We start from the raw sequence: 16,213 nt of genomic DNA, 5'->3' as shown, positions 1-16,213 counted from the left end.
GTACAAATTTTGACCAGATGTAAAGTCTGAGAGTTGCCAAAGTTATTGTAATGGTCACTATGCAGAACATGAATACATGTATCAAATATCACGGCTTTCCATCCAGTGGTTTGTCGCTATGAATGAAAAATCTTTCAAAACATCATGAACAACATAACTTACGATTCATCATCAGGGGACCATGAATGACAATTTTACTATGGATAGAATTGGTGGACCAACCAATCGAGCACTGAAAGAACAGTTCACTGTACAAGAGTTATTTCTGTACACATACTCTTCCGTCAGTGCTGGACTATAGGTTACATGATGTATTACAATTGAAATAACTTCATTGAAGATTTTATCCCCACCACATGATGTATGCACTGCTTTACAGTCCAAACCACAGGCACCAGCAGGCCTTGATCCCTCATACAACGACATGAGAAGCCGTTTTACATCGGACGCTCTTCAGCAGCTCTGATGTAGGTTCTTGTGTGCATTCTGAGGGACAGCGATAGTAACGTTGGGCCATAGAAACTGTCTTGTGAACATAATATCATCTGATAGTCAGTGATGGATGCACTCAGGCGTGTTTTGAAAAATAGTGCTGTGATGTAATGTTGCAGAAATAGCATTGTAGACCAGAGGTTACACCGTGCCACCATGAATCAGGCACTTAAAGTATCGCACCACCAAGATCTCATGTTACACATCTTCCTCACTTTTTCCTTTTTTTTTTTTTTTGCTTTCACCGCTTCTCTCCCAGTCGTACACATAATGCCTGTGAGTGCATTTATAACAGAAATCAATACACAAGTGGTGCATATACATCTTGACATACATTCAGTGTCTACTTCTGTGTCTTGGCAATAAACATGCTTACATATTTGTGTGCAAGTATTAAGCTCACGTGTGTTCTCTCATTCCACTCTTATCAGACTGACCTTGGCAGTGATCGTCTCCAATTCCCGGCAGCTCATGTGCTCCTATAAATCATTCCTCTGGCTGTATCTGCCTTTGATTGGTTTGATTTCAACCATTAAACCCAATTCAGCCATAAAGGAAGAATCGGGATAGAGGGCAGGAGGCAGGCTAAAGAAGAATTCGTCAGCCTTGATGAAATGAAAACACGCATTTGCAAAATGAATCGCGGTTCAGTGTTAGTGAGGTGGATGAACTGAAACTGACTGCTGCTAACCTTCTTCACTGAGCAGCAATTGTTCACTGTAGGTTAATAATAGTAGCTGGGCACGAGAGATGTTCTAGGTTCTGGAGGAAGGCTTCATTTCTATTTACTGCAAAGCAAAAACCAAAAAAAGTGAATGGAATAGTTTAGCTTCAGTCGTTACAATGTCTTTTTGTCTCTCACAGGTGCAATGGTAGCCAGTAACTTCCATTTTTGCCAGTTTGGCTTTTGAAACTCTTACCCATTAAAGGAACCTACCAACAATGTTTTGTTTTGTTTTGTTTTTTCTCAAAAATGCAGTTTACTGGAGTTAGTGTCTTCCTGTATTTGGATCCTGTTTCTCTCTGAATATTGTAGGCATTTTAGTTGCATTTTACACTGCTATGAGAAGAGCTTAAAGATAACAGCTAATATTACAGGTGAGTAGGAGTTTGTTTTAACTTGATTTTTTAAGTTTCTTTCTAAAAGTTGCATATGTGGTCATGGAGCATATCCATTCCCTGGCCAAAGCAGTAGACAGCATGCATATACATTAATTACAGGTCTTCAAGATTTTCCCATTATTGCTCAACCAAACATATCAAATTCAAAACTTAAGTCAAGAGTGCTGCTTAAAAAAATGTATCAATCTTTCACTGCTCCTCTATTTTCAGTGATTGTGTATGCAGACAATGCCTTTTTAGCCTTGTGGCAGTGGGAGTTACACTAAAGTCACTTCACAGCTCAGCTCTGTTCCTGGGAGGTTGAGACATCCAGTTTTCGTGTCAATCTTTTAGAAAAATATTATGTATGTATCCACTGGCCCCCTAAGCCCTTTTGGAAATTTCCACAGTAAAAACATTCTCAAATTCTGCCAGCGATAATTTCACATCTGTAAGGACTAAATAAACAACCTTGGTCACTATGAATGCACTTGGAGGAGTTTTTCAATACAATATGTCGCCTTGTTCCTATCACCAGGCAGAATGAGACTTGAAAATCTGCAATTTTTGCTTGTGCCAGACCAAAACTGTAAATTAGAGAGCAACATAACAGTAAGTCAGTAAGGATTTATGTTATTAAATCTGAATTTTAAAGGTCTAAACCTGAACTCTACCAAATCTGCTGCAGCAGAAATGCGAATGACAACAATGCTACAGTAATAGTAGCAATGGGCTGCCTCTTCTTTGAATTTTCCATGCTCTTCAAAAATGTTTCAAAAATGTCCAAAGGTTGTATTTTAACAACAGATACAAGTACAGGCCCCCACCAGATGGAAAGTGTTATTTTAGGACACTTTAACAAAATTCTCATTGATTCTCATCACTCTTTGGTACTTATACAAACATATTTACAAGTTTCATTGTATTACTTGACTTACGTAACTCTAGATCACTGGCCCTTTTAGAATGTGCAGATCTATGGAGTCGCCACCTCTCTTTGCATCCTCCCCTCAGTCACTCGCTGCAGCTCGAGCACACCAGCTCACCTACGACTCAAACTCAAAAAAACAAACTGATATGCACTAATAATGGCAAATTCTCATATTGAAAATATTTCAGCCATTTGTGAATAAAAAGATAATTACACAAAACCCCACCCTATGAGTGAAACACCATCTAAATCCATATTGTTGAGATTTGATCATTTGTACACTTCTCTGTCAGGTCAGAAAGGCTCCCTTGTGGTGCTGACTGCTTATAATGTGTCTTCTTGCATAGAAAAAAAAACAGTATGGACATGCTATCAAGGAATAAAACCTGAGTAAATCAGAATATTTTCCATCATTGCTTCCAAAACGAATGAGAATTTTGTGTGGCAGCTCTATTTTTGTCCTCATCATGATTTACCTCTGTGACTTTCTGCTCGTGTTCACACGTGTCTGTCTGCATACAAAGAGCGTATCTGGTTTCTCTTTTGAATGCAAAGCACGCATGCAGATGGGAGTCGAGTCTCACTGTGGCTGAGATTCCTTTTTTTTTTCCTTGCGTGTGTGTTTGGCCTTGCCCAGTGCAGCAGTCTCGAAGTGCACTAATTGAATAAAAAGCAATTGTGATGTATTTAGGCAGCTGCTGACCCTCGTTGTTCAAGTGGGTAAAGCCATTAGCTCAAGCATAAGGTTTACTCCAGTGGACACGGACGAAAACAAATCGTAGAAGCAAGAGAACACAAAGGCAGCAGGTTGGTTTAAGTGGTTTGGGCATTTGTGCATTTTTGTTATGCATTATTCTGGTACAAACCAAGGTACACGCTTGAAGGCACAGATGACCATGTAAACTATTAATTCACTCACGAAAATGAAAAACAGGAGCTCAAAGGTTTTCCAGCAGCAACAGCAAAATGCTGTAATCTCTCTGTACTTTGTATTAAAGTCAGCATGCAGAGCGAACAACAAACACGGCGGCCAAATGATGTCCTCCCATTTTGTTTCAGCTTCACTTTGATTGTCTCAAAGCCTTTCTTAATGTGTGCTGTGTTTCAAGGACATCTGTTTATTCATTTATTTATTTTTTTATTTTTACTTTTAGTGTTTGACACACTGTACCAGGTGAAAAAATAAATAAAATAAAATAAATGTACACAAACATGATAAATATGTAATTCAAATCCTCCGAGGAAACTGTTTGACCTTGGAAATTACATAAGTTATTGATAGAAATATTCACTCAAAAGCTGCATTTACTAAACTGAGGTCTCATTCGTTTGTGTAACCTGAGGTGGATGTGAGGTTTGTTAGTTTTTATTTCATTCATTGACAAAAGGATAAACAATTCAATTCAATACAATAGAAAAACAAAAACAAAAATTTCCAAACTTTTGAATGAAAGGGAGCAAAAATAAGAATGAATTTATGTAATCTGTCCCTTTATAACAATCAGTTTACAATAAGATTTTAAAACAAACAACAAAATGACTATAAAGTCTGAGAGGCCTGCACTGCCACTCTATCAAAGTTTTCTCACATAACACTATGATACTCATAATTCCGTTCTTATGTGTGATTTAGGTTCTTTTGATTCCTTGCATAGATTGTTCCTTTAATTGACCCCTTTCACAGAAATGCAACGTTCCATTAATTTCATCCTAAAACTTGGTTTTGTGAAGATCTCTGCTCCTTTTAAGTTATACTGACTTTCTCTTTTTTGCAAATCTGTTCTGGACATTAAGTGGTAAAATTTCTTGATGAGCTTTAAACATAATTTGCAGACTACTATAATCTACTATGTTGTGAAATTTCAGCAGTTTTAACTGAAGGAATAATGGGTTTGTTGGATCTCTACTGTATATATATTTTTAGACTGGTTATTCTGATGGTTCTTTTTTCTGTAAAACGAAAATTGACTGGATGTTTGTCTTACAGGCATTTCCCCAAACTTCAGCACAGTAGGTCAGATATGGAACAATCATAGAATTATCTAACATGTACAGTACTTTGTTATCCAACAAACCCTTCACTTAGTATAATATATCAATTTTTTTTATATTTTTACTTTTGTATAATTTATGTCATTTTTTCTTCAAATTCTCATCAGCCATGACACCCAAAAACTTAGTTTCCCTTACTCTATTAATTTCAATACCATCTATATTAACTGAACAATCAACATATTTCTCTCTGTTACAAATATCTTGAAGTTTGTTTTTTCCCCAGATTTAGTGACAATTTATTGATATCAGGCCAATATTTTTATTTTTCTAACTTATTTTTTGACCACATTCAACACCTGTGTTAAATTTTCCCCACAATAAAATAAAGTCATATCATACATTTGAGCAGTTTAGACACTGAAATAAAGTCACTGATATATAAAATAAATAGTTTTGGTCCAAGGACCGACCCCTAAGGCAGATCATATTTTACTAGATATGATTCAGATTTTGCATTATCTATCTGCACATACTGCTTTCTATTTTCTAAGTAACTAGAAATCCACTGATGTGCCACCCCTCTGATGCCATACTTACTCAGTTTGTTCAGAAGTATAGTATGATCTATTGTATCAAAAGTCTATTTACGGTCAACAAAGGTTCAGTGTTAATGTTTCATTTCTGCTTCATCAAATTTGGTATTTGGCAGAGTCGCAGCTGAGAATTTTTAGAACAAGTTTAGTGGCATCACTCTTGACTGACTCATTGTTATAAGGCTCTCTAATTTACAATTTGTAGGTGGAAACACAAGTATCGATCCTTGTTAGAGTTCTTCAGATCTTAATCTAGCTCACTGATGGAGATAAGTAGACATATATTTCAAAATTCTCCAAGATTGGCTGCACAGTGGTTAGCACTTTCGCCTTGCAGCAAGAAGATCCCCGGTTCAAATCCCGGGGTGGGGCTGGGATCTTTCTGCATGGAGTTTGCATGTTCTCCCTGTGCATGCGTGGGTTTTCTCCGTGTACTCCGGCTTCCTCCCACAGTCCAAAAACATGCTGAGGTTAATTGATTATTCTAAATTGCCCGTAGGTGTGAATGTGAGTGTGATTGTTTGTCTGTATATGTAGCCCTGCGACAGACTGGCGACCTGTCCAGGGTGTCCTCTGTCTTCACCCGAGTCAGCTGGGATATGCTCCAGCACCCCCCATGACCCTAGTGAGGATAAAGCGGTGTATAGAGAATGGATGGATGGATCAATTCTCCAAGATTACTTTTTATCCACAGAGCCCAAAATAGTTCATTTTGGCCTTACAGTTGTGGAGCTGTTACTAACTGGATTTGCAGATAGTTTTTTTCAAGTGAAAATTTCACAACACAGACAAGGACTGAAGTGGTTGAATCAACATCACCTTTAAATTCAGTTATGTGCAATTCCCTATCAATGAGATCTAAGTGACAGAATAGTTCATTAATTATGGGATGTTTTGTTTTTGTTAATGTTTTTTTTTATTAATTTACCAGTTGAATTGTGAATTCCACCATTTCATAACAGGGTTTGCAATGAGGACAGATCATGAAAGAGATGCTGCTGCTGATTTTAATACATTTAAATGTTCATGTATATTATACTTACATAGGCACAATTCTAGATGCATATCACAGATAAATCAAAAACACCAATAAGGAAAAATAATATGAGCGTTGTGTATTTTGTTTATTATGCAGTGAATATTATATATTTGACCTTTTGAAGTCAGATTTAATGGGTGGCAAGCAACATAGTGATGTCCACACAAAATAAATGTGAGCCGTATCTTCTCCAGTATATTTCCAGTAAACATTCTTATATATTCCCACATCAACGTCCATACACTATGCTAATCTTTGCACATGCATTGCATAACAGCTGATTGAAAGAAAAAAAATGCTTCTTGTGAAATGAAATGAAATACATTGGGATAATGCTGCAGCTAGCAGGAATCTGATGAATGAAGGAGAAATCTCCATAATCTTCTGTGTTTGCTAATGCCAATATACATAGAGAGATAGATAGATATATGGTTTGAGCTGAGTGAGGCACTGTTCTGAAACTTTAAGTCTCTTCAATGGTCCAATATTCTGTCTCACATTAACCTCCTGAGGCTGCACGCCTGTGTGGATTTTCAGTCTGAATGGTAGTATGTTGCAGTAAACAATGTCACTCTCCTCTACAAGAGCCCGGGGCTTTGAGACAGCAGTAGAACACTTCAACATACGACGTGTTGTCCTAATGTTGACATAACTAATCTATTTTATCACAACAAGAGCCATAGTAAACTACCTGACACTTCTCAGCACCTCAGCAAAGAGCCCTGCAAAACTGCTGGATGACACTTTAGCATCTTCAAAGTAGTTTCCTATTTCTAAAGCTACGTTCACGTCATGTGGGAAAGGTGGTGGTTACGAGCTTTTGATTCACAACAGGCAATAAGACATGAATATGTATAGAACCAGTATGGTTCCCCAGCATTTAGTTATAAATATTAACAGGGAATGTTTTGGTTTTGTCATCTTGGCTGTCACTTGGTTGAGATTTTTTTTTCTCTCCACAACAGTAGGTTGGAAAACTGTCTTACTTCATGTCTGTGAAACTACATGATGTTGACACGAGATGACATATTCAGACATAAGGATATGTGTAGGTTAATGAGTAATTCATGCATTCATCTGCATACATTACTGACAAATGGACTTGATAGCAATCGGTAATCGGTAGTAATCGGTAGCTCAAGCTTCTGGGTTGAAATTAACACTGTGTTTACAGTGAAAATCTACAATGAGTGGTCATTAAAAAGGACAATTGAAAAGACAAATACTTTTAAAAGTCTCTAATTGTCTCAAGTCTCAAGTTGTAATACTTGTTTCAGTGATATACAAGCTGGAGACTTCTTGCCTGCATTCATTATGAGATCTACAAAGTGGACAGTCAATTGAGCAGAGAAGTCAGATGTTTAGCCCATGAATTAAAAGGTACGTGTTAGCTAATAAATCAGACATGCTTAACACAATTTGCACCATGTCTGCAAAGCTTACGAGGCTTCAACAAAACACTGAGTACATTGAGTAACTGTACACTGAGTTCTGTGAGATGTATGCGAGGCAGATGATTGAAAAATGCTACGCACTTTTGAACACAGCGATCGGCTTTCAGAAATGAAACCTTTAAAGGGATTAAACCTTAAACCGCAGCTAAGCTAATGACAGTTAGTTGAGAATAGTCAGAGGAATCCCTACATAAATGTATAAGAGTTTCTAGATGAATAAAATGAAGACTCAGATTTTTTTTTACATTTGCTCTTAATACTTAAATGTATTGTTTCCCACAAAACATATCTTCTGAAAAGCATCACAACTAATTGGATGTGCATTAAGCGTGAAAAAGCTGATCGGGAGAAAAAAAATATTCTACAAAAATCCATCATTACTTCCTGGCAGCTTCAAAAGAGTTTGGATGTGTGAATACTTCCAAGCTGCTGCTCTTAACTGCCAAGTCGTTCCGCTGGTTATCCTCGTGAGATTCAAATGCAGCCTGAGATCAGCTTCAGCATATGGAGCGTGTGGAGAATCCATTTGAGCTGTCCGGGGAAGCCAGTTGTTCATCAGTGAGCAAGCCAGGGGTGAAACTGGCTTCCTGGGAGACCTTTGGGGAAAGAAGGGTGGACATCTTTCAAAGAAGTGGATAAAGCAGGGCTGCACACATGTGTGAAACAGAATCACATTTTACACACCAGTACAAACAGAGCTTAATTTGTCTTTCTCACCAGTAATCCCCTCGGTGAATTCACCATTCCATTTGATCCCAGTGCTCCGACATGTCACCGCGAGCTACACCGAGTCACTAACTTGTGCATAGGGAGAAGTTGGTGTGAAATTAAGCTTAGTTCTAGTGAAATTTCTGCTTCTGTACGTGTCTGCTATATAAGCCGGCCTGGTGATACAGTGGATGGAGTTTAAGGTTTGTTCGTCACGTAGAAGCAAGGATAACTCCAGCATCCTCGATCCTACCTCGTCTCCTCTCTCTAAATGAAATTTGTCCCTCTCCCCCTTTTTTCCTTTCACACCTCAGCACTCGTTTTAATTAGCTGGCTCTCTGATCTCTCTTTTTTTCCTCTCTCTCTCTCTCTGATAATTCTCCCTCGTTTCCTTTCCATTTCTTTGTGTCTCTCTCTCATTCGCTCTCATTACAGTCATTTCTCAGAGTAATTAATGAGCTGATATCTGCTTTTGTGTCACAAGGGTCATGAGCTTTCTCTCTCTCTACCTCCCTCTCTCCCTTCCTTTCTCTCTCTCTCTCTCTCTCTCTGTATCACCAGTACGTATGAGTCATCTGGCGCTCCATTTAGGCTGCTGCTCTGTATTTCTGCTCTTCTTTTCTCTGCACTCAAACAGAAAAGGGAAAGAAAAACAGAGATTGTATGACCTCCAACATCGCAGCAGTTTGCAGCTCAGTAATTACACAGAGAAATGAAAGAGGGATATAGAGAAAACACCTCACAACTAGTTTAGTGAAAGGTGAATGGCTTCTTAATAAGACCTGGTCGTGATTCGATATTACATGAATGTGTAGCATTTCTATCTGTCTGCAGCCAGCAACACTATTCAGATGAGCAAATGGACACATGTTCATTGCTAAAATGGTTTTCAGACACATCTTTGGTTATGTCCTTCCAACAGTTATTGTACTGGCTGGAAATATGACACACATCACAACATTAAACTGCTCTTATTACTGAAGTGACCTGAAGGGCACAGAGGTTCAGGGCATCAGGGTCTGAAGCGTTTACTTGAAGTGATGGTTAACATTTATTAGGTGTAAAGTCAATCAAGTGACCACAAAGAGACTCAAAGCAAGCTCAAAAAAGCTGAAAATAGCCACAAAAGCACATATACGAAGGATTAAGTGGTGAGGTTTTGTCTGTTTCCAAGAAAATACATTTGTCGAAGAAGAAGTTGTCTGAGTTCTGTTTGGGAATAAATAACAGACCTGCAGAGTGAGGATCAGCGGTGTCGGTGTGACTGACAGTCCGTATTTGGGAAGCGCAATGCAGAAACACCACAATAATGAATTCGCACCACAGATGGAGGACAAACTGAACAAAATGCATTTTCATTTTAACACCTTAATTGTGTCTGTGTCAGTGAGGCGATGTACGGTTTCCTGATGAGAACCATTCTTTTCTACAAGACATCCCTTAGTGTTTTTGTTTTGTTTGTTTGTTTGATTTTACAAATGGATGCAATTAATCTTGTAAATAACAACTAAACAGACAGGAATTGATTGAAACAACCTGTTTTAATTTATATGTTTGCTGCTCCATCATCTATCCAGATCCTTTTGTGTCAAAATGCTTGCCGCGTTTTCAAAATTCACTCATTTCTCCTTCATTGATTGTCTCCTCTGTTTGTACAATCATTGCCATAAATGCTCTGATTATTTGGAACAAACAGTCCCAGTCTAATGACATTTTCTGTGCAGTTCTCTCATTTATTCATTGATCAGTGAGATGATATTCACCGTTGCATACTTCGGGTTCTGAAGTTGTGAAACAACCATCATTATTCAGTAAAAATTCCAATTCAAAGTCATTGATAAATTCTCATCAGTTTCAAGCTGTCATGTCTGCAGTTAAAAGAATGTTGAATAAAGTCAATTGCTCACAGTTTGGTAACTCAGAGTGACTTTTAACTGACCAATTAAGCTGTTGCTTACAACTTACGTACTATTTATAAAGATTCACAAATGATGTAAGGTATTGGTAGTATATTTCTAGTTTTACTTTTAAATTTGATGAGAAGTGCGCTAAAAACATGTTGCAGTACATCACACATATAAAATGTCTGCATCATTTTGCTGCATTTTCTGTGTGATAAACTGTGAGAAAGGCTTGCTGAGGTAAAACCCTGACTGCTGTTTCATCCTCACCGGGCCTGTGTTGTCTTTGTATATGGATGTGTATATCAGCGTGTGTCTGCGTGTGTGTTTGCACTGTGATCTCTTTAATCCTGATTCTCCTATGTCCTTCAAACCCCAATCAAGGTTGTCATTAATGAGCATTTTCCCTCTCCCTGCCTAACCCTGCTCCATCTCTCTCTCTCTCTCTAATTCTTCCCTAATTAGCTTGCTAATGATGACGGAATATGTGTGCATGTTTGCACCCATGTAATGTGCATGTATAGCAATGCAGCTGAGCAATAAATGACTCTCATATACACCCCCTTTGTTTTTGATTAGCAATGTCCTAAAAGCTAGTGGTGAGTCAACTCTGAGGCCCGTGGCTTCATCTAGTCATTTTTGCCGGTGAAAATTTTGAACTTAGAGTCAGTTTCACTCAAGTTGCCAAATATAATAAAGGTTCAGGAGTTATTCATTGATGTGTGCAAGTACTACCACAATAAAACGACAACAGGCCTCTGCAGAGAGCAGCTCACACTTCACCATACTGCGCTTATTGCCTTATCTTTAATACATACACTTAACTTTGAATACAGCTCTCTGCATTCTGGCTGGCATTCAGTTTAGTTGATAAAGGAGGAAGTGCGGTGGGTGATGAGTAGTCGCTTAGCCCAGAGTAGGAGGAGAAGGTTATACTCAATGGTGGGAATGCTGCCCAGTGTGAAGCACACTTTGCTCACACTGCTGAAGGCTCTGCAGATACTGTGAAGATATTAACATGTTAATAAACGGATTATGATTCAGTTTTCTGCTTTTTTCAATTTACATCAAACTGTCAAAAGGAATTAAAAAAGGCTAACGTCATTAACGCTTCTCTTTGTTTCTGTAGGTGTTGTATCCAGGTAGGGGTGGTAACCATGGAGAGGCTGTTGCTGTGTGTGATGCTGGCAGTTGCTATGGCAGTGCGGGCACAGATCTGCCCGAAGCGCTGTGTATGTCAGATCCTGTCACCCAACCTGGCAACCCTCTGCGCCAAGAAAGGTCTGCTGTTTGTACCTCCCAACATTGACAGGCATACAGTGGAGCTGCGGCTGGCGGACAACTTTGTCACAAGGTGAGCATCAAACCAGTAATAATCCCACTTCCATTTTACCACTACCACAGTAGATGCATACTACTCTACTGCAACTTTGCCAGTGCATTACCACTGAATGTGCAGAGGGCTCTGCATTAAAGTAATACTGTTAAAAGTACACTGCAATATTTAAGACTAATTATACTGTCATATCAGGCAAGTAATACCTGTACAATATATTGTAATGTGACAAATTTAAATAGCACCTTGTTGCACAAAATAATACACCAAACTTTCCCCAGTAGCTAAATCCATTCTGTGTACTTTTCTTTTTTTAAATTGAAATCCATGTCATGTTGTTAGCTTTCTTGACAACATCAGCCTAGTGGAAATTTGCACTTGCGTACACTACCATTCAATAGTTTGGGGTCACCCAGACAATTCCATTTTTTTCATGAAAACTCAGCCTTTTATTTGTGTGCTAAAATAATTGCACAAGGGTTTTCAAATAATCAATGAGCCTTTGCTAAAACAATGTACCATTAGAACACGGGAGTGATGTTTGTAGAAATGGGCCTCTGTACTGCTATGTGGATATTCCATTAAAAACGAGTCGTTTCAAGCTAGAATAGTCATTTGACAGAATAAAAATATCTGGACTGTGCTTCTGATAAAGTTAATGTTATCTTCACTGGAAAAAAAGCTGCTCTTCTTTCAAAAATAAGGGCATTTCTAAGTAACTCCAAACTTTTGAGCAGCAGTGTATGTAGTCATGATTAGAAATAAAAGGTTATTTGTTTCATTGGAAAATCACTCCAGTATAGTGCCTCCTAAAGGTCACAGCAAGATTTTTTGAAGACCATTTTTTGTGTTACTTCTCGATATACTTGACATTTCTTCTGATTTCTACTAACAGTTAGTGTGTTGGTCCAGTCCAACTCTAAAACAGTGCCAGATTAAGGAGACACTCTACAGCTGCTATGAAAAGGAGAAATGGTGTGTCACACTACATGATGCATTGATTAGTTCTTGTTTATTTTTAAAGTTTGATCCCCCACAGTATCCAGCTTCCAATTGTGAGCACAGCTGCAGCTCTGCCTGGCTGACATGGTTTAGCTGTGGTTGTATATAAATTAGCATGCGGACTTTGGCTGATACTGGTGCTTATAATGTGTTCAAATGTTACCATTTGAACCTGTTCTTCTTTCATGACAGATACGTTATTTGGTTATTTAGGAGTTTAGGAATGCAGCTGCTTCAACACAGCACTCTGCGAGCAAAACCACTGCTGCACGCACACTACTGAACTGCTAAACATGCAAATGTAACAGCCAAAATTCTGACACTACATTGACTCTCTGTAGTCACAACTGTTCAAACTGTGGGCTACAATGATACAGTTAAGTAATATGTAGCCTATAGACTGCTATGAATGTAACTACAAAGAGTCAGCGCACCCTCTGTTGTGACTTTAGTCTGTACCATTGCAATAGGAAAGAGCATTAGCGGGCCAGGATCTGCAGTGCTCTCACTGATCACTGCCAGACACACTGTATGACTGAAGCCTTGAGATGACATGGACGTGGCCATTATTACAGTTATGTGTGAAGTCTGAACATTAACCATACATTCAGTCACAGCTTCACCATCACAGCAGGCAGAGCAGCTGCAGCTGCACTCCCAACCAGCAGCTGGATACTGTCAGGGATTGGCCTTTTACAATGAATAATGAGAAATAAATGCATTATGTAAAGTGTAACATTATCTCTTTTTTCCGTTGTGTCTGCAGATTGTTTTTCTTAAATGATAATGTATTTTAACTGAACCCGAACACAAATTATTTATATGGATCAGGAGGAATGTCAAGTATATTGTGAGATAATGTGTTGTGAGGTTATGAAAGGTTTTGTTCAGGAACGTAAACCGCTGCAAGTGAATGATGTCAATACAATGCCAACACACTGCTATAAATACTTTCTGTTGATATACTTTTGCTACTATTTTACTTCTAACAAGTCCAGTTTGGTCGCTCAACTGGTCGCTCCCAAACTCATATTGGGAGTACTCCTGTTATTGTTGGTGATACTGTAGCAATTAAAAGTTTCTCCTACCTCAAAATGTTCAATAACCAATTAAGTTATTGGTACTCATGAAACTGTAAACTGTAACTTTTGCTTACAACTGCTGTAGGTACATCATACTGTACTGTCTGATCTAAGTTATGGTTACTGCAACTGTCTAGAATAGTGGCTTGTTACTTTTTCTTGTGCACATCCACAAAGTGGTGGATGCTTAATGTTTTCTGAAGATATTTTATATATACCAATATTTCTGCAGAAGCACCCTGTTCAAATAAATACATAAGAGCTTCTGTTCAGTCTTAATGTGTGAAGATGAACGTTTCCTCAAAACTGGAAGCAGAGACGTTGATCTATGATGTCATCAAGAGGTCCTCCGGCGGAGATGAATAAGTGACTGAATTTTGTGACAGGGCGTCATCACCGAGGGTGATTTCTATGGGTATACAAGCACATTATCCACTGACATTGGAATGAAATAAAACTCATTTTGGTGCAAAAAAAAAAAAAGGCACATTCTTCGAGGCCCCAGAGTAAGTCACAGTCAATTCATCGTCAGTGGAGAAGCTCAAGGCTGTCTCCTGATGGTGTTGCAGTTTAGAGCCTTGGCTCTCTGGTTGGCAGCCTTTGGTAAGAGTTGTTCTCGCTCACAAATATTGAATGAGCTGCAGTAGATAAAAGGAATACCATATGTGAATGCTGTTTTAGAGGGAATTTTAGTTTTAAATATTGAGCGCGTTTTCCCCATTTTCTCTTTCAAGTCTACTGTGCATTTGAACACTATTAAAAGACTGACAAACACAAAACATTACCTTTTACAGGAATACTCTCTTTTATCTGTAGCTTGACTCTGATAGAAACTCTGCATGCCACTCAACAACACGGTCTCACGGGGATTCGTGAAACTGTTACGTAAATTTTTTGTTTCTTTTTCGTGCGCACCAACACGATTTCGTCATGTTTTTCGTGCCGCTCACCACGAAATGTTTTTCGTGTTGCTCACAACGAAACCCGCTGTGGTAATCACAGCTGAAAGTGGTTTATACCAGCGGATTCATGACGATCTAAGCTGTCCATCGGCGTATACTGCTTGTGTAATCGCGTTTGCGGCCGCCGGCCGCCGGACATTCTTTAAATTCCTATGCAAATTGGTAAGTGTACCACCGGGTTATGGTTAGGTTATGGTTAGGTTATGGTTAGGGTTATGGTTAGGGTTATGGTTAGGGACGATGTCATGCAAAATATAGCGTTGGATTCGCCATGGTTTTACATTAAAAATATAATACACACATTCGTTTGAAATACGTTCTGGGTGGCACGAAAAGTCCGCCGTTTAAAATACATTGGTGCGCATTTCGTGGTGAGCGGCACGAAAAACATGACGAAATCGTGTTGGTGCGCACGAAACCGAAACAAAAATTTACGTAACAGTTTCACGAATCCTCGTGAGATCGGGCTGCACTCAAAACGTGCTGAAAACAAAGCAGATCTAATGCCTATGATAGACTCTATGTGTGTTTGTCACCTAAATTACCTGTATTTATGTGTGTCCACAGTGTAAAAAGGAAAGATTTTGCAAACATGACACGGCTGGTGGATCTAACGTTGTCCAGAAACACCATCTCCTACATCACACCTCATGCCTTTGCTGATTTGGAAAACCTCAGAGCCCTACACCTCAACAGGTATGAACTGACAACAGACAGCTATAGTACACAGTCCTTTTAATACACCTCAGATGTAAGATTATTTTGTTCTTCAACCTCTGACAGCAATCGGCTGACGAGGATAGGCAACGATACATTCAGCGGGATGTCGAAGCTTCACCACCTGATTCTGAACAACAACCAGCTGTTCCTTATCCACCAGGGAGCATTCAATGATCTGCTGGCGCTGGAAGAATTGGACCTCAGTTACAATAACCTAGACTCTATTCCATGGGAGGCCATTCAGGTCAGGATCTCTTTAAACTTAAAACTGTCTTACCAGTGCTCTTTGTCAGCATAAAAACAACAATTTGACATTTTAGTAATGTGAGTCTGTGTAGATCTGCTTCACAAAATGCTTGGGAAAAGCTAGATTGAAGTTTAAATATATACTGTTTTTGACCATGTACGTAGTGCCATTTTTCCACATCAATTTTCTCCTTAACATCACCACCCTTCTATTTTCGAATGAATCAAATTCAGATAATATCCTTGTTGAGCAATAATAAAGGTTGCTGTTTTTCTTCATTTTTCATGCAGAGAATGACGAGTCTCCACACTTTGAGTTTAGACCACAACATGTTGGACTTCATTCCAGAGGGAACTTTCTCCCTTCTACAGAAACTCAACCGACTGGATGTCACATCTAATAAACTCCAAAAGCTGCCTCCAGACCCACTCTTTCAACGAGCGCAGGTATTCTAATCACATTTGCATCCAAAACACAGGAAACGGCAGTGGCATAGCAGTTAGTCATGCAGCTTAGCATTGCTGCATGACTAAGTAGATACAAAGTAGATACAAACAAACATTAACAACAATAATAACATGTTAATATTGCAACTAACTTACTGAAGGCTTGTCAGAATGACCAGTAAGTTGTAGTTATCCAAATGACAA

General features: G+C 38.7%; 1 protein-coding gene across 3 annotated transcripts in view; it reads left to right on the top strand.

Moving 5' to 3' along the window:
- Positions 1-16,213, top strand: part of LOC110967034 (leucine-rich repeat and fibronectin type-III domain-containing protein 5-like) — a 167,709-nt gene that overhangs the window by 119,648 nt on the left and 31,848 nt on the right. For all 3 annotated transcript variants that reach the window (XM_051947021.1, XM_051947015.1, XM_051947017.1), the window contains 4 exons: positions 11,344-11,568; positions 15,164-15,292; positions 15,380-15,560; positions 15,854-16,009. In XM_051947021.1, coding sequence (XP_051802981.1) covers positions 11,372-11,568; positions 15,164-15,292; positions 15,380-15,560; positions 15,854-16,009 — 663 coding nt within the window. In that variant the 5' untranslated portion in view covers positions 11,344-11,371. The remainder of the gene's footprint in view (positions 1-11,343; positions 11,569-15,163; positions 15,293-15,379; positions 15,561-15,853; positions 16,010-16,213) is intronic.

This window comes from Acanthochromis polyacanthus, chromosome 1 (genome assembly GCF_021347895.1).
Source record: "Acanthochromis polyacanthus isolate Apoly-LR-REF ecotype Palm Island chromosome 1, KAUST_Apoly_ChrSc, whole genome shotgun sequence".
Taxonomy (NCBI): domain Eukaryota; kingdom Metazoa; phylum Chordata; class Actinopteri; family Pomacentridae; genus Acanthochromis; species Acanthochromis polyacanthus.
The sequence above is the reverse complement of the archived record's forward strand: the minus strand, read 5'-3'. Positions and strand labels throughout refer to the sequence as shown.